Below are 23,664 nucleotides of genomic sequence, written 5' to 3'. Positions count from 1 at the left end.
TTTCACACAGTCCTTCTTTATTGCAAGCACCAACAGAACAGATTGCAAAATGGTGCGGTTCCCCTTTTATAGTCTCCTGCCCAGTACCTTGCTGGCCAATCGTTGCAAGGGATTTTTTTCCGCCTTGTGCATGCGCGCACGGCTGGGAACAGCCTTTCTGGTCCCGGGCATCCCCGTGGTCTGCCTGAGCCAATCACTGCAGACTGTGCTCTGCAGGCCCAGGACATAACAATTTTCTTACTTTAAAAGTCAGTTCCTGTGTATGAGCTTGCAGTCTAAAAGTCATGACACAAAATGGATAGAGGAAAAGAGAAAGAGGAGAGGAGGTAGGGAATAGTCTGTAGCACCAGTTCCTAAAGTGAAATAGTCATTCTGTAATTGCTAGTCAATATAGTTCAGGAAAAGAAGAGATTTGAAGTTGGTCTTTCAGCAGCAGAAGATGGATTTCCTCTCTGATTTCAATTTCATCTCCTCTGGTTTTAACCCAAGACTATCCGGTGATCCACAAGACCATATTTGTCCTGGAAGAAAAAAAATAAATAGAAGATAATTTACTATAATTAGTATCAGTATCCATATTAGTATTAGAAAAAATAACAGACTCTTGGCATGGGGAATATAAAGAGAAGATGAAGTAGAGGAAGAGAAAAAAGTAACTTGGCAGGACAGGAAAGGAACAATTTGTGGAGAGTATCTGAAATGAGGAAGGAGAGTACAATAAGCTCTTTGGCCTCTTTGGCTGGGTCTCCTTTACTATAAGAATTAATGGAGGGATTTGCTTCTGCTTGAATTCAGTTCAACCCAGACTATCCCTCTCACTATTTGCAGAAAGTCCTACAAAAACCTAGGCAGCTGGCTTGAACAGCAATTCCATGTAAGCCTTTTGCTGGATTCAACCCCCACCAGGGCCCCCGAACAGTCTCAGAGCGTTCTTTCCCTATGAAACGCCGTTTTCATCACTTTGCACATCTGAGCTTATTGGCACTGCAGCAGTACATGTGTTAGTGTAATATATTTTTCAGCTACATTCTTGGAACTTGATATTAGAACATCTGAACTCCCTCCACTCAGAATGCTGTTCTTTGGAGGAATGGCTTTCCATGAGTTATATGTGTATTCTCTGTCAACACTACTAACATCGGATGTTCTTGGAAATGTAGCCATTTTTCTCTTTAGCTTTTAGAATTAGTTGATGCTGGGAGGGGGGATATGGATGAGAGTCCAGTTAGTCATAACAATAATAACTCAGCCATGGGAATCCAAGGTTATTGCACCTAGAGTTGATAAAGATTTGGCCAAGCCTGGGCCTCAAGCTAATCGGGGAATGTAATTTATGACTGTTAATTGGAGGAAGGAATTGTGCTTTGCTATTTTGTGCCCAGGGGAAGAGAATTCAGGTTTTGGCTTAACTATGTAGTGCTGATACTTTGTTTCTCAAATAAAAGATTCTTTAAGGTAAACAATGCCTCAAAGTTCTTTTGAAGAGTTTCATCTGTCAGAACCATGATATTCTCCTTCAAAGGAGAAAACAGCTGTCCTTGCCATATTTGTATAATTAAAGAAACAATGTGTTTGCTTGGATTACAGATCCTTTCAGATATTTATGGTAAGTACAGGAAGAGCTGCAGATGAAACAGTTGACAGGCTTGCCTCAAATAGAGTGGTTTAATCAGAAAAGCTTCCCATTGTGCTGAAAAAGACAGCCTTACTTTTGTCTTGTAGAAGGAGGGTTCTTCAAACATTCAATTTAGCCTCTAACCCTATTTTTCAGTATTCACATGAATCCCAAGTTTCTTGTTCAGTTATCATAATCCTCATCCATCCATCCATAGATGAAAATAGTTTTCTGACAGCAAAATTCTATATGCCTTTAACAGAGAAAAAGGCATTTTTACGGCAAAGTCTTTCTTGCATTGTGGTCTGAATTCTTTCACATTCATTTTACTTATACAAGAAATGTTACTCTACCTGATTTATCCTCAAGCCTACATATAGCCATCAGAAGCTGATAAGACATGGTTAATTGAAAGACTATAAGGCAAGAAGGTCTGCTCTTGAGTAGAGCAGTTGGTTTTAAAAAATAGAAAAGAAAAGAAAACTCCAGGATTTCAGTGATCCACCAGTGGACTAATGTCATAACAGACCATTCCCAAGTATTACTCTCCCTACTACTACACAACTGCTATTAGTAGTATGAGTTAGATAGTAACTCATCCTAAATAGGCACCTTAAATATTATATCACATTGAATCACTGCTTGTACTTCACTTGTAGTCTAAGAAAATCCTTTTTGTTTTTGTGCAAAGGATAAGATAGATATTTATACCCAGAGCTTGGACATAAACACTGAATTGTGTGAGGTCTTCTGTGTGAAACTTAAATGTACATAGGTAGTAAACAGGGTACATTTTAATTCCCATTCAAGATTATATAACTTTTATATAATGTTTATATGATTTATATATATATTTAATATAATTTTATGTAATTATAAACAACATTATAAACTGAATCTAGAGGTCAATCCCATTTACATTTAAACATCAGCCACAAGAAGTACCCAAAGACTAATATTTAAAAATTGAATTTTTTAGAATTTTTAAAAAATTTGAAAAAATATTTTACTTTTTTTGAATTTTTAAAAAAGTTTTGAAATTTTAATCTTTAAATGAACTTTTAGATTTTTAAAACACTTTTAGCAACTGCAAGAAGAAAAGCATAGTCTTGAAAAAATCATGGGGAAAAAATACTTACACTGTTGTGATTTGCAAAATATTTTCCATGTATGTATTCATGCCCACAGAAGACCCAAATTACACATGTAGCAAATGTAAACTAAATGAATTACTCGAAGAAAAAGTAAGGGGTCTAGAGGTAAGTCTAGCCACTCTGAGACTCAACCAACAAAAACTCCAATCAAAGGAGGAAGGCTGTATCCAAACTGAACACAGTCAGGAATAAACAACTACCAGAAAAAAAATGAACCTTTAAATCATGGGTGTCGACATATCATGACTTTTTTCACATTGCAGAAGCTGGGGTGGGCACGGCCTTTGCATGATGCAACCAGCCCAAGGGCCAGCAGTTTGACACCCCTGCTTTAAATGAACCTTTAGAGATAGACCAATGACAATATGTCACCCATAGAAAAAACAACAACCAAAAAGATGTCTCTGTTGTCAACTGCCGTCCAGTCCAATACACCCCCCCCTGGAGCTGAGTAGTTGATTTCATATCCTCCTCCTGGAGAAAATTTCTTTTCTAAGAAGAAATTTCCTGACAATAATTAATCAAAGGAATGGCTTGCCTCCGGAAGTTCTGGGTACTCCATCACTGCAGGTTTTCAAGAAGAGATGGACAGACATTTGTCTGGAAATGGTATAGTGTCTCCTGCCATCAGCAGGATATTGGACTAGAAAAACTCCAAGGTCCCTTCCAACCTTATTATTCTATGTTCTACTATCAGCCAGCTTGATATCGGACTTTCCCTGTTCATCTACTTATTCATAAACTAAAGCTCTAGTTTTTGTCCACTTCACAATGCTAAAGCTGGAATAATTCTGCGAGACTTCAGAGGAATCAGCATGTTCATGGTTTTACCAGGGTAACAATCTCCTCTTGAACTCAATGTAACTTTGTTTGTAAAGTGGTAAAGAAGCAGCACACCTAGATTCAAATTGACCATCATATTCAATTCCTGCTTTTTGACCTGAATCTAATGTTCTTGCTTGTAACTATTTATTGAATTGTGGTCAGTCTCATGGTCAGGATTTAGCAGCTCCTTTTATTTCTGACCCCATCAAAAGAACTTTCAAATATTTTTTAAGAGAAATCAATCAATGAAATTTTATCCCTGATTATGATCATGGTACTTTGTATCAATTAACTTCGCAGATGATACTCATTTTCTGGAACTGTGTCATGAACTGGAACTCTTTATTGCTAACTGATGTGTCTTTGACAGTTTATTTGTCTTACAAACGTGGGGCAGGATTTCATTAATAAGCTCAGAATCTGAAACAAAGTAAACTGAATTGAAACTATGAAACACTTTCAGTTAATTGTAAAGAGACATTTACATTTGCAAGTAGTGCTCATGTACCAACCATGATTGAGATAAGCAATTCCATTGCTAAGGTCACAGTTGTAAAGTGAAATGTTATGTGACCATACCAACTTATGACACCTGTTCTAGTTGTTAAGCATGACATTATGCAACCTTGACTTGTGACTTCCAGCTGGCTTCCCCATTGACTTTGTGATGGTCATAAATGGTGATCACATGACTGTGGGATGCTATGACTGTTGTAAATGAATACCAGTTGCCAAATGTTCAATTTGCAATTATGTGATTGCAGGGATACTGCAATGACTGCAAGTTTGAGGATTGGTCATAAATTTCCTTTTCTGGCACTATCTTAACTTTGGTCATTGAAGTAGCGGTCAGTAAGCAAGGACTTCCTGTATGTGTGTTTTGGGGAGAGGAAGCCCATGAAGTACTGGATACTGAATGCAGGTGGCCAAATGCTACCTTAATTCTTAACAGAAAATTTTGAACTAAATATCCTAAGCCAATAGTTGAATTGGGTGGCATTGAGTCTACAACACTGGGAACCTATTCAAAGGTGTGTCTTACTTAGCCAAATCCAAGGGAGAATGATTTTGGGAGAGGTGAAGGAAAGAATAGGAGAGGCCACTTGGCCCAAATTTGGTTATTGGTTTCATTGGAAGATACCTGGATGTAAGTAAAACACTGTAGTAAATAGTTTCCCAGCTAGCATTAACTGGTACTGGAAAAGGTGAGAAAAAAGTCTTCTTATGAACATCAATGAGGTATCTTAGAATGAAGACATTACATTATTTTGCTATATACAGACAAAAACAAAGTCAATATTATTATGATATATTATTGGTTTCTGTATATCAAATTTCAACTGACAACATTTCCATTTCTTTTCAGATCTAAAACTGGTGCTTTGAAAAGCTAACCAACTCATAATCAAACATAATGAAGAAGTATCACTATTTGATTTTTGCAACAATCTGTTGTCTTTTACTCTCAGGCAATCATGAGGCTGATGCACAGCAGAAAGAAACTAGTAAGTGTCTTCTATTTTAAATGATTCAGTATTTAAAAATGGGAAATTATCCCAGGTTTTCCTTGGAAATTTTGAAGAGAAAAATATATTGCTGTTGTATATTGCTGTAGTACTGATTGCCAATGTCTATCCTTGAATCTTTGCTGTGTGTACATAGGCATATTTATTGTATGTAGAACATCTCTTGCATGCCTGCCTTGATGAACAAGCAGTTGCCTCTGCTGTACCTACCCTGTTCATTCTTATATGATGGTGGGTCTGCTGGAATAGATCAATGTTATTTGGGGCATAGATACCGCATAGGAAAAATGGGGATTTTTTTGTGAAAGAGAGCCAACTCTCATATGTTACATTTCAAAAGAGATAAATGTTATTTTTCCAATGATACAGATGATTGATTTTGCTTGATTCTTCTTTTCTGCAGTAAAGAATTAAGTAATATTACAAAATATTTGGGAAATATTGCACATTGGAACAATTTTCAATTAATTTTAATTTGACTTTTCTTCTGTCTGATGAACAAAGACAGCATCATGTTCTTATAATATTGGTACTATATGAAGGTATTTAATATGAACCAGAGTAAGAAAATGCAGAACTAGTACTGTAACAACGTATTTCAAAACAACCTTTTTAAAATAAATCTGAAAATTCCCACAAAACCTGTTCCTCCCAGCTGCCCTACTCTTTCCATTAGCAACTCTTCCCCCCACACTCCAGACCTCCACTCTTCCCTTTTAGTATCTGCCATGCAGTATGGGGCAGAGAAGGAAATATGCTTCCTCATTTCTTCCTTCTTTGTTTCACTGACTTGCTGGATAGCAGTTAAAATACAGATTCCAGCGAACAGAGAGAGGGATTTTTCTCCAAAAAGGAATTGGACTGCTGAGTATCATGGTGGAAATCAGTTACTGAATATGCTAAAGCAGCTGAGTTCTCATAAAATGCTAAGCCATAAACTATTGGTTTACAGCCCACATTGGTTAGTTTCATGCACTAAACCAAAACTAATGGCTTTACAGCCGGAATCCCCAAACCCGGGCTGCAGCCCACTACCGGGATGTGGCGTGTTTGGAACTAGGCTGCACAAGTGGTGGGCTGGTGCACACATGCATATGCGCAGCTCAACTTACGCAAGCGGCATGCCGCTGTGTACATGTGTGCGCACATGCATGGGCCAGTTTTCTTCTTTCCCCCACCAGGCCAGCAAGCTGTAAAGGTGGGGGATTGCTGCTTTAGAGGACATGTGATCTAGGGGAGAGAGCGAGAGAGAGATGGAGGAGAGAAGCAGAAAAATCTCCTGCTGCTCATTTAGGAAGAGGGTGATCCTGTTCAGTGGAAATTCATGTATAGAACTTTAGATGGGCACATTAAATGCTGTCCAGATTTGCCCCCTTTCAATCTGAATCTCTTCTTGTCTCCTGGATTATCTCGATATTCCTCAATCAACTATTGAGTCAATATACTGCTGTATATAAACAGCAGACTTGCTTTCTCTTACCTAGGCAAGGAAATCACACCAAAATCATACCATAAGCAGAAAACATTCAGGTGGAAAGAATTCTAGCTTAGTTTAGCATTTCTGCAAACTGCTTTAGTAATTTAAAATTGCCACATCAATCAGTGTTTATTAAACAAGAATAATTTCCAGGATTTGAATAGTTTTCCACCTGCCCCAGTGTAAATGAACTCTGGATTGTTGGTGATATAAAAGAAGAGCCTGGCTATTAATGTAGGACAAGATCTTCCTGTCCACCATGACCTCTGGGAAATCATAAATCAATGTGTTTCTTTTAAAGATGTCAAAATCAGTGCTGCTGCTGATATAATATTTCTAGTGGATTCCTTTTGGAGCACTGGAAACGAACATTTCCAACTTGTTCGAGAGTTTCTGTATGATGTTGTTAAACAATTAGATGTGGGAGGAAATGATTTTCGGTTTGGTCTGGTCCAGTTCAGCGGAAACCCACATTCAGAGTTCCAGTTAAACACCTATCATACTTTACAAGATGTCCTCTTCCATATTTCATACATGCCTTACATGGGGGGAGGAACCAAGACTGGACAAGAATTAGAGTTCCTAATTCAGAACCATCTAACTAAAGTCACTGGAAGCAGAGCGAACAATGGCATTCCCCAGATTATTATAGCATTAATGGATGGACAATCCCAAGATGATGTGGCTCTACCATCATCTATACTTAAATCTGCTGAGGTAAACATGTTTGCCATTGGAGTGCAGGATGCAGTAGAAGGGGAATTAAAGGCAATAGCAAGCAAACCCCTTGATATGCACCTATTCAACCTAGAGAACTTTACTGCTCTGCACGGCATTGTAGGAGACTTAGTTGCCAGCATTCGCTCATCCATGGCTCCAGAAATGGCTGGAGTAGAAGGAGGGATTAAAGACATCACAGGTAATGCTGTCTGCTCTGCCACTGCAATATTTATGTCTGAGGGAATTATTTGCTACTTTTCCATAATTTTAAGCATTTTGATATGTAGCACAAGGGCATTTCAAGGTAACACTAATCAATTAACTTTACTTCTAGGGCTATATTAATATTTTCTATCTGTATGATGTGTGGCTAATGCTAAAATAGCATGCGGTGTAGAGAAAGAATGCAAGCAAAATGATAAGGGAAAGATGCTGAACAGAATATTGTTGAAACTATTTTCATTACTGTCATTTTTTTTAAATACTGCATGAGTTATTCCATGCTTGAATGCTTGAATGCTCCTGCCAGGGAGTGTGTAATATCCAGACAAATAAAATTATACTATAGCACTTATAATACACAGTATTTTAAGATTTTACAAAATGGCATAGGAGGCACAAAGAGTAAGACATCTGTGTTTATCTGACTACAGTTAGTAGTAGCTAGAAGAGAACCCCTTTTTCTCACAAAGTTTTGTTTTGCAATTTGTTAATTATGGGATGTTTAGCCTCTCCTTAGCTGTAAGAGAATTGCCTAGAAAAGCCCTAAGATGCACATTCAAAGAGTTCAAAACAAAGGGGTTTTCTTTTTTCATATAAAGTTTTTCTGCAATTACATGAGATTTCCATGCCAGTCTCCTCAGGCTGTACCTCTCCCCAGTTTTCTAATTATCTCTGTCCTCCTGGACACACATATGGACAAAGAGAAGAAAGGGAACCAGAAGTCATTGCCTCTCAGCTGGATAGTAAAATTAAAAAGGAAATCCCCTGTAAATCCCCCTCTCCATCTCTACATTAAACAGAAGAAGAAGGGAGGAAATCATCTGATTGGAATGCAAACTGTTTTATTTAATTAGTAAAAATTAAATAAATCTTACTGATTTACATTTATCAATGATTATTCTCAGTCCTGCATTCTTAGACCTTTGTTTTTATATCTTGGAATGCATGTAAGGAATTATGTTGCAAAAAACCCACAAAGCTTCATAATATTTGCCTTGTTTTATTAATTTCATTCACTTTGGTTTATTTATATTTCTGCATGATTGACAGCCAATTTTTTTATGAATAGGGCAAATAATGAGATTCCTAGAGGAAATCAGGAAGTACTCTTCTCCGTTAAGCTATTTCATTTTATCATTTTATTTATTTATTTATTTATTTATATGCTGCCCATTGAGCTATCTATATTTAAATAACACTTCTTTTAAAAAAGCCTATCCGAGAAATCTGTATTAATTTTACCTCCAGGGAGGATTTTCCTCTTTTAAAACAGAATATCCATTGAACTTGATTTCGATGTAAAAAAAAAAAAAAATCACATTGCAAAAAAGATGAAGTGAATGGAAGATGCATTATTCTGAGTAACCTTAGAGAATTATGGGAGCTAAGATGTGAAAGGCTTATTATTGGATGAATGGTCTCTCCCCTCAATGAACTAGGCTTCTGGGAGCTTCATGAGATGCTGAGCAGGACTTCCTAGCTAGCCTTCATTAACAGAAGATTCTTGGGCCTTGAGACAATAACTTATCAAGAGTTCAAAGCACATATACTACTCTGCAAGCAGAGCTCTGTATCAATGCTTAAGGCGTGAATTTTGTATAGGGTAAAAATATAATTGCAAGTGATAGTTCTAAAAAGGATGTCTCTTTCTACATGCATTCAGATATGATGTTGGTTATTTGTGCCCAACAATAATGTGAAGAAGTATTTCCCATAACAATAATTAAGTGTTTCAAAAATTTAACATGTTGGCTAATTAATTAATCTTTTTTGCATGAGTTGAAATGACACCCTTATGAATTTAACAATGTCCCCATATAAAATACTACAAGCAGCTATTTTCAAATGCACAGTGGAAGAGATGTTCACTATTCTAGTAACTGCAAGTGTTTACTCTTCAGTAATATGTTCTGTGTAACTGGAAACTTTAACTTTGAATTTGCCTTGGTATATATTACACACTACCTTAGTTACTCTTCCTTTTCTTGCCATCAGTTCTTTGCTGTTATGAAACTCCTAAAAAGCATGCTTTAATCTGCTTTTCATCAATACTTCAATTCTTCATTGTATTCTTTGATATAAAGATTCTTCAGCAGTGACAAATTATCCAACTATTATATATATACTGTCTTCCTGTTTCCTTGCAATTTGCATTATTTAACAGAAAATCTATACATTTTTAAAAAAATAATCTAAACATTTAAAAAAATTAATCCAATTTGATTTTTTTAAAAACTTTCTGAGTTTCTAAGAAATCTTCATTATAAACAGTAGTCAAAAAAGGATAAGGAGATGTGGCTGCTCTTTGAGCTATACCTTTACCAGAAAATATGCTTAGAAGAAATGAGAGTCACTGTATATTCAAACTGGCTTTTACAAGGTATATTTTAAAGTTAACAGGCTGTTCCAAAAGTTGCTGGAAAGAAGGAACTGATGTAATACTGATATATAGGCATATGGCTAAGAATCTGATTACTAAAATAATAAATGGGAAATTCTGAAGAAAGCTTAAATTTATATATATGTAATGTGTATATGTATATAAAATCTTTGTTCAGAATTATATATGCATATAATATTATATATAATATATTCTTTTGATTGAAAGGTCTGAAAGTAGTTAATATAGGATTAGATGATGGTAAATGAGAAAATTTAGGTTACTAGATTATGTGAACTGTTCCATGTATCCCCTTTCATAAACACAACTAGTTTTTTCATTGCTCACTTTTCCCCTTTACATATCTCACCAGCTTTCCTCCAATGAGCTCTGCAGGCTTTCTCAAACTTCCTGAGTGATGGTGCACAGACTTGTACAAAGGGTAGGAAGAAACAAATTCAGCACTATGGCATATTTATTCCACCAACAAGCAGAAATATTATAGAGTAATTGGATATAATAATAATAATAATAAAGTTGGAAGGGACCTTGGAGGTCATCTAGGCCAACCCCCTGTTCAAGCAGGAAACCCTATACCATTTCGGACAAATGGCTGTCTCTTCTTAAAAACATCCAGTGTTGGAGCATTCACCACTTCTGGAGTGGGTTGTTCCACTGGTTAATTGTTCTATCTGTCAGGAAGCTTCTCCTTAGTTCTAGGTTGCTTCTCTCCTTGATTAGTTTCCATCGGTTGCTTCTTGTCCTGCCTTCAGGCGCTTTGGAGAATAGCTTGACTCCCTCTTCTTTGTGGCAGCCCCTGAGATATTGGAACACTGCTATCGTGCACCCCTCGTCCTTCTCTTCATTAAACTAGACATACCCAATTCCAGCAACTGTTCCTTATATGTTTTAGCCTCCAGTCCCCTAATCATTTTTGTTGCCCTTCTCGGTACTCTTTCTAGAGTGTCAACATCTTTTTTACATCGTGGTGACCAAAACTGGATGCAGTATTCCAAGTGTGGCCTTACCAAGGCATTGTAAAGTGGTATTAATACTTCACATGATCTTGATTCTATCCCTCTGTTAATGCAGCCCAGCACTAGCAACTCTAAAAATTCTGCTCAAGTATGAGAAACATGAAATAGATAATCCACCTGATCATAATAATGTCAAAAATCCATCTTAGTTGAAAAATACATTTTCCATGCAATTATAAGTTCACTATTGTGGATCCAGAAACAGGCATAGCGTATGTGGTTGGATAATTGTTATGACTGGATTTACCGCTTTAACACGATTCTGCATTATTTGATTGAATATCCAGTGGTAATATGTGAACAAGTAAATCAGAAGTACACTTTTGTTGTTTACTTTCTATTCTTTTGCATTTTGATTTTACATAGATTATAATTAGAAAATATGGTGACAAATATAATTTAATAATCTAATAATCCTTTGAAGATACAGAAGGTAAACACGTATACAAACATTTGGCTTTTGAATGAAGTATTTATTTAATTCTTTAATAAATTGAAATAAAATTTTATAAGTATGTTTCCCAGTCTCCCCAAATTCTTTATTTCTTATGTTATATTTTTAACACGATAGGCCTTTAAAATCTTTTCTGAGCTTTAAAAAGATTTTTCTTAACTCCTAGAATTTTATTATTATTCTATTGCAGTTATTATCATTAGCCACCTGACTCAAATTTGCATTTTAAAAACAAATGCATATTTGCTTCATTTGCCATGCAATTCCATGTATTTTTTTTTTTTTGATTTAGGACCCTTTGAAGTAAATATATAAAGAATTCCAAATTTAACTGTTTTTTTAATTTCTGATCCATGTTGAATCTCAAAATGGAAAATAATTTCAGTTTATATTTTGCCACATCTTATGGGTGTAGGAAATAAACACTGTACTACATACAGTGCTTTTTTTGAAAAAAAAAAAAAAAAAAGGTGCCGGAACTCACACACGTCATTCAACCCGCCTTGCCTACCCTACAAGGTTCCATCCAAAAAAGGTGCCGGAACTCTGTTCTGGGCGTTCTATGAGAAAAAAAAGCCCTGACTACATATGACTGAAATGTAGCATAAGAAAGCATTGTGTATATTATGGTTCCTAAAAGAAAAGAGCTTCTCCCTCCATGTACAAAGTTCACATTTATTTGATGATAAAATTGTGTAAGAGTCTCATTCTATTTTAATGTCAGAGTGGCCCACCTGTGATTGCAAAATATAGTAATTTACAAGAATATACAATAAAAAACTGTCCTTAGGGTAATTTTTTCAAGTCTGATCATTCATATTCAATCAGAATGCAGAACTGGCAGGCAAGTTTCATTGACTTTGGTCATCACATGTTTTTTCCCTCCATATTCGTGTTTCTTGCTGTTTTTCAAAGAAACATGTCAGAACACTATTCAACTTGCATGGATTCACTTGGTTTAATGCTTTCACCTGTTGCATTTCTCTTTTTTTCAAGCACAAGAATCTGCTGACATTATTTTCCTTATTGATGGATCAAAGAACGGCGCTGTCACTTTCTCAGCCATTCGTGATTTCATTGCAAATTTAATTGAAAGACTCTCAGTTGGAGCTGAGCTCATACGCATTGGGGTGGTTATGTTTAGTGATGAACCCAGAACTGTATTCTCCTTGAACAGCTACACCCAAAAAGTTGATATTCTAGAGGCAGTGAAGGCCCTTAGTATTCTTGGTGGCGAGGAAGCTAATATTGGAGACGCTCTTGATTTTGTCATGCAAAACCACTTCACCCACTCAGGAGGCAGCAGAATAGAGGAAGGTGTGCCACAGATTTTAGTGCTCATAAGTAGCATTGAGTCTAGTGATGACATAAGAGAAGGAGTTTTAGCCATGAAGCAAGCTAGTATATTCTCATTTTGCATTGGGGTCCAAAATGCTGACAATGCAGAGCTTCAGCAAATAGCTACTGATGCAAGCTTCATATTTACTGCCCTGGATACACGTAACCTTGGTGAACTTCAAGAACTCTTACTGCCAAACATTGTTGGAGTGGCCCAAAGACTCATTTTGTTAGATGCCCCAACTATTCTTACAGAAGGTATGTATTTTTCAATGAACTGTTATCTTGCATTTAGTTATTTGTGCTCTTATATGAAATCTTATTTGTTTGATAGTAGCCTGAGGATTGAGAATGATGGGTTGAGAATAGATACTTATGTGTAACTGCATAAACATAGATACGGTACTGGCGTGACTATACACCAAAGCACACAAAATGCTGTTACCTTCCCACCAAAGTAATAACTATTTATGTACTTTGCCATTTAAAAAATGCACTAAGAAATAGTAGTGATGTTATTTCTATTGCCACTATTATGAGCACAATCATGAGCAAGACTTGTGAAATTCCAAATGGCATTGCCAATTTTAACAGTTTTGCCTGAAATTCTGGAACTCATCTGTCTTCTCAGTTTTTTCAGGGAAAGAATAAACATCAGAGTGAAGGATGAAAATCAAGGGGGAAATCTTTGCTTGTTTTAGTCTTCATTCTTTGCACACATTTACACACATCAGTGCTGTTTGTTTAACCCACACATACAAGTATGCCTTGGTTTTCTACTTCAAAAAGGTCCACCGTTTTTGTTCAAAGCACCAAGTTTGGGCTTCCCCTAGGTCAGTATTTTTCAAATTTGGCAACTTTAAGATGTGTGGACTTCAGCGCCCAGAATTTCCCAGTCAACAAGCTCTAGATTCTTCCTCTGCTCCAAGTTTCAGGGTGTCAACATTCTCAGATCCTTGTCTAGTGCAATCTTGGGCTTCTAGAGTGAAATAAAAGTTCTACTGCAATTTAAGATATGCTCGCTCTATATCTGATCTGCTATGGAACAGCAGGATCTGAAAGATAAAAGCAGCTCATAGAATGAAACTCTTAGAAATTATTTCTGTCACTGAGATTCCAGATTGAAAAATGGTAGGCATCAGTGTCCTGGTGATAGGTCAAATAACCTGCTATTTTTCTGTCTGGGATCTCTTATTTCATAAATTTATCTTTCTATTTTTCTGAGTTGAATGTTGCAATTCTGGAGAGAATGAAAAGGAGAGCCCTGTTTCCAACCCTGTTTCCAACTTTAAAGAGTTCTAGGAGCAAAGGAGGATGGGTGGGTTGAAAAGGCAAGTAGGGTGGGAAAAGCTATATCTTCTTGCTTTCCAATCATTCCAGGTTACCTGGCAGGCCTTTGAGAATGTTAAGGCTCCCCCCCCCCGGAAGTTTGGATTAGGATAATAGAATTGTCTTTATGATTTAGTATAATTTACAATGGATTATGTGTGAAATCAGTGTTGTCTCTGTCCCATAACCAAGCTTGAAAGTGATTGGAGACAGTCCAGATAATCTGCTTCATCTAGGATATTTTGTAGTAGGATACTTCTTCAAAAGATGGTTGGAGATGTTTTATAGATGGCATTTAACACTGGTGAGGTTAGCAAAAATGTTTAAAAATATATCAAGCAATTGTTGAAAATGTAGACAAAAACCAGGCACTTACTACCAACTTTGGTGGACATGCCCTAAAGCCAAAAGGTTCTGGTTAAGAACACACATATGGTTAGAGAAAATGACTAAAAAACATATGGACTTTAAGCCAGAACTACTTTTGTTAGGCATAATTGTAGGAAATTATTAAAAGAGTGTATATATCTAATTTTACATGTATTAACTGCAGTGAGAATTGTATTCGCTCAACATTGGAAAAATGAAGATTTACCAATGTAGGAAGAGTTAATTAAACTTTTTTAGATTGTGCAGAAATGGATAGATTGACATTGAAAGTGAAAGAGAAAGAAGATTCGGTTTATTTTAGAACATGGGACACTTTTTATCAATGGCTACAAAAATGAGGTAGAGAGAAAGGAATTTAACATGTATAGTAAGATAAATGTTAGAACCCAGACAATATGTTGCTGATGAATCCTGGGTATGTTCATATTAACAGAAGAAAAACAACAACTTCCAGGATAACTGTAAAAAACAACTGTTTATTAGCTAAGCTTTTGTTGGTCCCCTGCCGATGTCATCAGAATAAAAAACCAGAGGTCATTTGATGTAACATCTCTTTCTACCTCCATTTCACAAAATCTGGCCATTTCTATAATAAGGAGCCAACTACAACAGGAGGAACTATGACACCATGACCCACTTTGCACAGAAGACCTCATCCAATTGATGAACCTGTGCCTCAGGACATATTTTACATTCCAGGGAACCATCTACGAGCAGGTCTAGGCCATGCCAATGGGATCCCCAATTTTGAGATCATCGCAGAGGCTGGAATCCAAAGTGATGTCCAAGTACTGGCCCAAATTCTGGGCCAGGTATGTTGATGACACATTTATCATCATCAAACGCCAGGATAGTGCCAGGTTCATGAAGGAATTAAACTCAGTTTACCCAGATATTCAGTTTACAGCATTCTTGCATTCTTAGATGTGCTGGTTAGCTGCCAAACCCATGGCACTCTGCACATGACCGTCCACCGAAAAATGATGCATACAAACAGGATTTTGCATTACAGGAGTAACCACCCCACATCACATAAGATCGGCTGCATTAGAACATTGTTTAAGCGCATAGGCACTCACTGCAGCACGAAGAAGGCAAATACTGAGGAACGGAATCATTTCTATTGCATATGCAGGCGCAACTCCTACCCAGTGGACTTTATCCGACAATACAGCAGACAACAAGAGCCTCACAGTACACAAAATAGACAAACAACTACAATCTGGACAACATTACCGTATATCAATGGCGTATCAGAGGTGACAGCAAGGATATTGGCACCATATAACATCAACATAGCGCATAAGCCAAATCAAACCCTATGCGTGAAGGTAATACACCCCAAAGAGCCATTGCCCAATGAAGAAAGATTGTCGGTGGTTTATAGAATTAAATGTAACGATTGTCACTGTAATTACATCAGAGAGACAACTAAATGACTCAAGACCGGGATCCATGAACATAAATTGGCCATTAGACGACACGAGCAGGTGTGGACCCATATGACCAGCAACTACCACTCATTTGATCTTGCAGGAGCGGAGGCCAATTGCCCAGAATATTTCCAAAGGTGGTTGATTACTCAAAGAGGCCTGAATATCAAACAAACATTCAATTAACCACCACATAGACTTACTGCTAGCTTACCAGGCACTAAGAAAATATGAGCAACAACGCAAGAACTCACAATGAGTACAAAGAGTGCTGCCCATGCATAGGAGGGAGGGGGGTAGACAAGATCAAAGTTGCCTAGTCCTGAAACAGCAAGGAATTACAACAAGTGCAAAGGAGGAAACATCAACACAACTTGTTCAAGAGCCAAGTGACAGTAGAGTGACGGATACAATGGGAGGAACATTACCATATGCAAATACACAACACCTGATGAGAGCCACAAGACAAGATAAACCAGAGGGCAGTCTGACAACAATAATAAACATCCAGATACGAGCGGAGCAGGAAGGGAAGGCAATAACGGGAGGAGAGGAGGCACTGGAATCTAAAAGTACATAGGCGGATGCGACGCAACTAGAGAGAATATGATCAACTGGGGCAGGTAGACCGGTGACGCTCTCAATGAACAGAGCGCTGAAACAGCCGGCTTTATAAGCAGACTTTCAAATCTCTGATGACATCCGCAGGGGACCGATGAAAGCTTAGCTAATAAACAGTTGTTTTTTTTTTTGTTTTTTTTTTATTGAAAGTTTTATAAATTTTACAAAAAGACAAAAACAATACAAAACGAAAACAACATATACAAAAAAAAAAAACCTAAACATTACATATAAAAAAAACCCCATCCCCCACCCCTCACCATAAACCCTCCCTCCCCCCCCCCTGAGCTTCCCAGAGCAGAATATAGGCTTAATTGAAAATTAACAAATAAAAAATTAAGTTAAAAAAGTTATATAATATCTATAAATAACATTAATATATATATATATATATAAGTATATATATCTCTCTATATATAAAGATAAAAATTATGAAAAAGCTATATAATATTTTTTTGTACCCAATCTAAATTGTATAAATTTTATCCATTTATCCCAAACGACAAGAAACTTCTCTTGCATTTGTTGCTTTAGGAAAGCCGAAATCTTTGCCATTTCCGCCAAATAAGCTACTTTAAGGAACCATTCCTGCAATGTAGGCAAAGACTCCTTCTTCCAGTATTGTCCAACTAACAGCCTTGCGGCTGTAATCAAATTTAACATCAATACAACCTCCTTTGTATCACAATCTGTAACTATACCCAGCAAGAATAATTGCGGAGTAAATTTTACCCTCCTTTTAAAAATTCTCTGGATATTCCACCATATCTTAATCCAAAATGCTTTTATCTCTCTACATGACCACCAAATATGATAATAAGAAGCATCCATATAGCCACATCTCCAACATTTGGGTTGTATGTCAGGGTACATAAGAGACATTTTTTGTGGATCAAGGTGCCATCTATAAAACATTTTATAAAAATTCTCCCTTAAGTTCTGTGCTTGTGTAAATTTGACATTTCTCACCCAGATGGTTTCCCAGATATCCAATGAGACTGGGACACCAAAATTCTGCGCCCATCTAATCATACAGTCTTTAATTAATTCCGATTCTGAATCCATTTCAACTAATACCCCATAGATTCTCTTAATATGGGTTTGTCTTTGATCCTTAACTTGCTTAATAAGATTTTCATCTTCTCTAAGAAAACCCAATTTACAATCCACCTTCCATTTATCTACTAGTTGCCTATATTGGAACCAAGAATAAATAATATTTTCTTGCGCTAAGTCTTCCCGTAATCTTAACTGCCAGTTTTGCCCATCCCATCTAAGTAGCTGACTATAAGACACCATATCCATTCTTACACCTCTTTTTATTCCTTCTATCGCATGCCAAGGTATAGCCCATAATGGAACTTTAAAATCACTTTTATAATATTTTCTCCAAGTCCTAAGTAAAGAGATTCTTAAAATATGAGATTTAAAAACCCAATCCATTTTTTTATTAAATATTAAATAGGCATGCCACCCAAAAAGTAAATCCCATCCCTCTAAATGAAGTATCTCCGGATTTGTCAAATTTACCCAATCACTAATTAGTGTTAAAACCACCGCATCATAATATAATTTCAAATTTGGTACCTTGAGTCCACCCCTCTCACGGAAGTCTTGCATAATTTTAAACTTAACCCTTGGCTTTTTCCCTGCCCAAATAAATTTATTAAGACCCTTCTGCCACTCACTTAAGTTAATCTCATTTTTCAAAGTCGGTAACATTTGAAACAGAAAAAGAAACTTAGGTAGAATATTCATTTTTATCACTGCAATTCTTCCCATGAGAGATAATTGCAACTTCTCCCAATTCTTCAAGTCCTTCTGTACCCTGACCCACAACCTTTCATAGTTATTTTTAAATAATTTTACATTAGAAACAGACAGCATCACCCCCAAATATTTTACCTTATTAACAATCTCAAAACCTGTCAAGTTGGCCAAAATCTGCTTCTCCTGACTAGACATATTTTTAGGTAAAATTTTAGTCTTATTTACATTAATCTTGAAACCCGAAACCAAACCATAATGATGAATCAACTGTAATAAGTTTACTACAGAATAATCAGGTTGCGACAAAGTAACAACCAAGTCATCCGCAAAAGCTCTCAACTTATATTCTTTTTTATTAACATATATTCCTTTAATTTCCTGAGACTCTCGAATTTTAATCAATAATATTTCCAATGTTAAAACAAACAACAATGGCGATAAAGGGCACCCCTGTCTAGTACCTTTCTCTATTGTAAAAACCTCCGACAAACCTCCATTAACAATAAGTTGTGCCGTTTGTTTTTGATATATTACCGTAAGGGCTTGTAATATCTTTTCGCCAAAATTCATTTCTTCCATTACTCTTAACATAAAATGCCAATTCAATTGATCAAATGCTTTTTCAGCATCTAAAAATATGAGCCCTGCAGGAACTTGGTTGTTCTTGTCTAAATATTCTAATAAATTAATAATTTGTCTAACATTATTTTTCATGTACCTTCCAGTTATAAACCCTGATTGATCTTTATGCACAAGATGATGCACGACCCTCATAAGCCTATTTACCAAAATTTTTGCAAATATCTTATAATCCACATTTAAAAGAGATATAGGCCTGTAATTTTTTGGTAAAGTAAGATCTTGATCCTCCTTTGGAATCAATGATATAAAAGCACTACGCCATGAAGGAGGAATCTCTAAACCCTGTAAGATACCATTAAAAAGATCACTTAATGGTTGGATCATCTCCTCCTTTAGAGCTTTATAATAAACAGCTGTTAACCCATCCGTACCCGGTGCTTTCCCTAGTTTCAATTGTTGAATTGCTGAGGCAATTTCCTCCTTAGTAATTAAGCCATTAATTTCATGTTTCTGATCCTCAGTTAATTTGGGGAAACTTGCCTCAGCTAAATATTTATTTATATCTAGAAGTTGCACGTTAGTAGATTTGTATAACTTTTGATAGTAGTCCAAAAAAGATTTTTTGATCAATTCCTTCTGAAAAACTAGTTTACCCTTGTAATTTATTTTCTCTATTATTCTCTGTCTCTGTTTCTTTCTTAATTGATAAGCCAACCATCTCCCAGGCTTGTTAGCATTACAAAATGTATTTTGTTTCATAAACAATAAGTTAGTTGCAGCTTGATCTGCTATCAACATGTTAAATTGTGACCTTAATAACTTTACAGATTCTTTAATACTTTCATCAGAAGGATTTAAAATCAAGGACCTTTCTTTTGATTTAATTTCATCTTCAAGTTCTCTACGTTTCTGAATCTGGTTCCGCTTATGACAATTATTCATTTTTATCAAAACACCACGCATAAATGCTTTACCTGCATCCCATACCATTGACATTGAGGTCCCCTTATACATATTCAAAACAAAATAATCCTTTAAACACTCCTTTAACTTTTGAACATTCTTCTCTTGTCTAAACAAATTTTCATTAACTCTCCAGGATCTCCTTTCCTCTTTCTCTTGAATCAGCTCCATCCAGACTGGGCTATGATCCGTCAATGATCTAGGAAAAATCTTTACATTCTTTACTTTATTATACAAATCCGTAGTAATCAAAAAAAGTCGATTCTTGAAAAAGATTGGTGTCTATCAGAAAAAAAAGTGAAGTCTCTCTCCTCTTGGTTACATTCCCGCTAATAATCCCTTAATTCCCAGTCTTCCTTCATATCAAAAAAGGCTTTAGGTAACCTTGCTTGTTTAAGAAAGGGAGAGGAACCTTTCTTATCCCTTTGTATATCTAAGACACCATTCCAATCACCCATTAATACCACTGATCTATAGTCAAGCAATGTTATTTTTTGATGTAACAGCTTATAAAATTGTTCCTGTTGCTGATTTGGAGCATAGAGTCCCACTATAAGTACCTTCTTACCATATATACCAAGTTCAATCATCACATATCTCCCCTGGGGATCTGATTCTACCAGACAAGCTGGTAGGTTTTGTTTGACATATATAACAACTCCCCCTTTCTTTCCAGGAGCAAAGGATACAAAATGAGATCCCAAACGAGCATTGACTAGATATTTCTGATCTTTAAGTAAGATACGAGTTTCCTGTAAGCAAATAACGTCATTGGTATGTTGCTTCAAATAATAAAAGATTTTTTTCCGTTTCTGAGGAGAATTCAAGCCATTAACATTCCAGGTCAAAAACTTTGCCATCTCCCTTGGCACGCAGCCTGGAGAAGACACCATCAAAATCTGAAAGTGCTGCATGTGTTGCATAACTCTTGGGTCTTGCTCCTCCCACCGGCGGTGATGCGTTTCCAGAAGAATTCTCTTTAGACTCTTTTTTATGTTGCTCCTTCTCTTTACGCTTGTAAGCTGCACGAGTCATTCTCTGCTCTTTAACCTCCATCTGGTGTTGCCTTTCAGCTTGTATCATCCCAGCAGAAACCAAACTTAATGCCTCAGATTGCTGCTCGTCCTCCTTGCCACTCGGAGATTTCTGACCAGATGGAGTTGAGCCTGCACCCAGGACTGAAGTATAAAACTCTCTAGCTTTGTCAACTGTATTCAATCTATAACGTGTCCCCGCATGGCTCAAGACGATACCCATCGGAATTTCCCATCTAAATGGCATCGATCTGGCTTTAAGCTCATTGGTTAAGAAAGCAAAATCTTTCCTGCTTCTTAAAATTTTGGATGGAATTTCCTTTAGAATGATAACATCTTGGGCAGCAATCTGGAATCTTTTGTTGTAAAAGGCTTGTATAACCTCATTCCGCAGGGACTTCTTTGTAAAATAAATCACCACATCTCTAGGCAAATTCTTCTGCTTGGCAATCCAAGAGTTAAGTCTATACATTTTTTCCACTTCTCTGCTTAATTCTCCTTTATCCATGTCCAAGGCCACTGCCAGATCAGTAAGAACCACCTCCACCAAATCTTGATTCATATCTTCCTTGAGGCCTCTAATCCTCAAAGCATACTCCATCTGTCTGTACTGAAACATCAAGATGTCTTCTTGTGAGGACTCCACCTTCCTTTCCACATCTTGAATTTTATCATCAAAAGAATCAACTTTGTTTTCCACTTCCTCAAGCCTTGCATCCAACTTGACCACCACGGTAGCCAAACCTGAAACTGCTGCAAGTATATCTTGTCGCAAATCATTATTGTTTTCTTCCAGTTTGGTCTTTATCCCCTTTATCTCTTCTTTAAAATCAGATTTAATTTCTGATTTAATCTGTGTAGCAAATTGCTTCATTTCCTCTCTCATTTGGACTACAATCTCTCCCATTATACCTCTAACCTCTTGTACTGAAAGTCCAGGCAAAGGGGGGGAGGGTGGTGGCTGAGCCGGTGGTACATGTTTAGATTGTTGTTGTAATTGTGCAGTAGAAGTTATAGGAGAAGAAACAACCTTAGGTATTGAAGAAGGCTGCTGTCTCTTTGAAGCCATTTTAAAAAGCACAGTTCTCACTTCCCTTTCCCCTCCACACAAAAAGGGAGGAGGAAAGAAAAAGAAAAAGAATTTTTTAAAAGAGACACACTATAGTCCTTGAAAATCCAGAGAAAATCCAAAGAATAAAAAGGCAAACAAATCAAAAGAAAAAAAAATTCTATGCCAAAAACAAAAGCAAAATCCAATCCTTAAAAAGGGAAAGTAAAACAAAAAGGAAAGGAGAAAAAAACTCTGACACTTTCAAAACGCCATCTTAAATCCTTTCACTAATATAACAAAGAAAGGAAGGAAAAATAGTCAAAACCAAATAATAAAAAAAATAAACACCTGAATTATAAAACAAAAATCCTTTAAACTGCTCTGTCCGTTTAAAATTTACTCACCAAAATACTATAAACACGGAGATAGAAGCGGCAGTTTCTTTTGCTTCCTAGGAAGCAAAAACAGCTGGGAGGCGGAGATCAGCAGGAGCTCCGAGGGAACACTCCTTTCACCCCCTCTAGAAATAAATCCAGAGGGGGTTCAGGGGTTCTACCTCTATTCCTGCGTTCTCTGTCCCTTCCCTTTGCCCGGGAAGGGAATTTCGAGCCGCGGGCCAGCTGATGCACGCTGTGCTCCGCGGCTCTGACACTTCGCCAGCTGGACGGCTAGAAGATAGCCGCCATCGCCGTCGCCTCGTACCGGAAGCTCGAACAAAAAAAACAGTTGTTTTTTACAGTTATCCTGGAGGTTGTTTTTTTCTACTGTTTATATACATATACATACACACACACACACACGTGTGTGTGTGTGTGTGTGTGTAAAAAATGGTTGGAGGCCAAGTGCTACTTATTTAAGACCCCCCAAATCCATTCAGGGAGGATCTCTCAGGAGGGATTGTAGTCCTCGGCCCCAGGAACGAACCAAAAGAGGAAAAGTTCTAAAATTACAGGGATTTATTATATTCCCATAATGTTTAATAATTAAATGATTTTTCAATCATGATGGGCTGTATACAATATTTTATGGCAATATTCCAGCTCTAAAATTAAATCTGCTCTTAAGATTGTGAAAAACACAATTATTGAGTGTTTACCTATTTTTTATGCTGGACAAATGAAAGTATATATATATGAAAACATGGGAAAGATGCATGTTATCCTTCTTCCAAGTGCAGTAGTTACTCTACCTGTCATCTCAAAAGTTGATAGTTGAATCTTTCTATTAGTTCTTTTACATCCCAGACTAACAGATTTTTTGGAGATGAAAGTGATTGGTGTGAATGTCACATCTGAGTCAGAATCATATTTGCCATTTTTGGACTAAAGAGGATTCAAATAATCCACTTCATTTAGGATACTCTGTAGTTGACTTGCTACTATCATGTCAACAACTTCCTTAATAACGTGCTGAGTTATTCTTCTATTGGGGTTGGATATGTATAGACTGAAACACATATGTGTATTATTTATTTCTTATAGATGCCAATAGATAATTTGCTTCCACAGTGCTGAGTTCATTCTGCATCATTCATTCATTCATTCACTCACTCACTCACTCACTCACTCATTCATTCATTCCTTTACATGCTGACAACCTATCCTCTGGCTTAAAGTAGCATACAAATGTCTATCTAAAGTAAAATTAAATATAGCAATTAAAACTATTTTAACCCCCCAAAATATTTTCAGCCCCATCTTAAAGTATAACAGAGGAGGAGGGCAATAATTCAGACTAATCTAC

The 23,664-nt window shown here is 36.6% G+C and overlaps 1 protein-coding gene across 12 annotated transcripts in view; it reads left to right on the top strand.

The window, feature by feature from the left end:
* COL6A3 (collagen type VI alpha 3 chain) overlaps positions 1–23,664 on the top strand; it is a 233,859-nt gene that overhangs the window by 112,950 nt on the left and 97,245 nt on the right. For 11 of the 12 annotated variants that reach the window (XM_039326289.1, XM_039326299.1, XM_039326291.1 and 8 more), the window contains exons 2-3: positions 4,961–5,099; positions 12,407–13,006. In XM_039326289.1, coding sequence (XP_039182223.1) covers positions 5,009–5,099; positions 12,407–13,006 — 691 coding nt within the window. In that variant the 5' untranslated portion in view covers positions 4,961–5,008. The remainder of the gene's footprint in view (positions 1–4,960; positions 5,100–12,406; positions 13,007–23,664) is intronic. The other variant, XM_039326298.1, reaches the window with a different exon arrangement.

Source organism: Crotalus tigris, unplaced genomic scaffold (genome assembly GCF_016545835.1).
Source record: "Crotalus tigris isolate CLP2741 ecotype Arizona unplaced genomic scaffold, ASM1654583v1 scf7180000024340.7048381, whole genome shotgun sequence".
NCBI lineage: Eukaryota > Metazoa > Chordata > Lepidosauria > Squamata > Viperidae > Crotalus > Crotalus tigris.
Note: the sequence above shows the minus strand (reverse complement) of the source record. Positions and strands in the feature narration are given on the sequence as shown.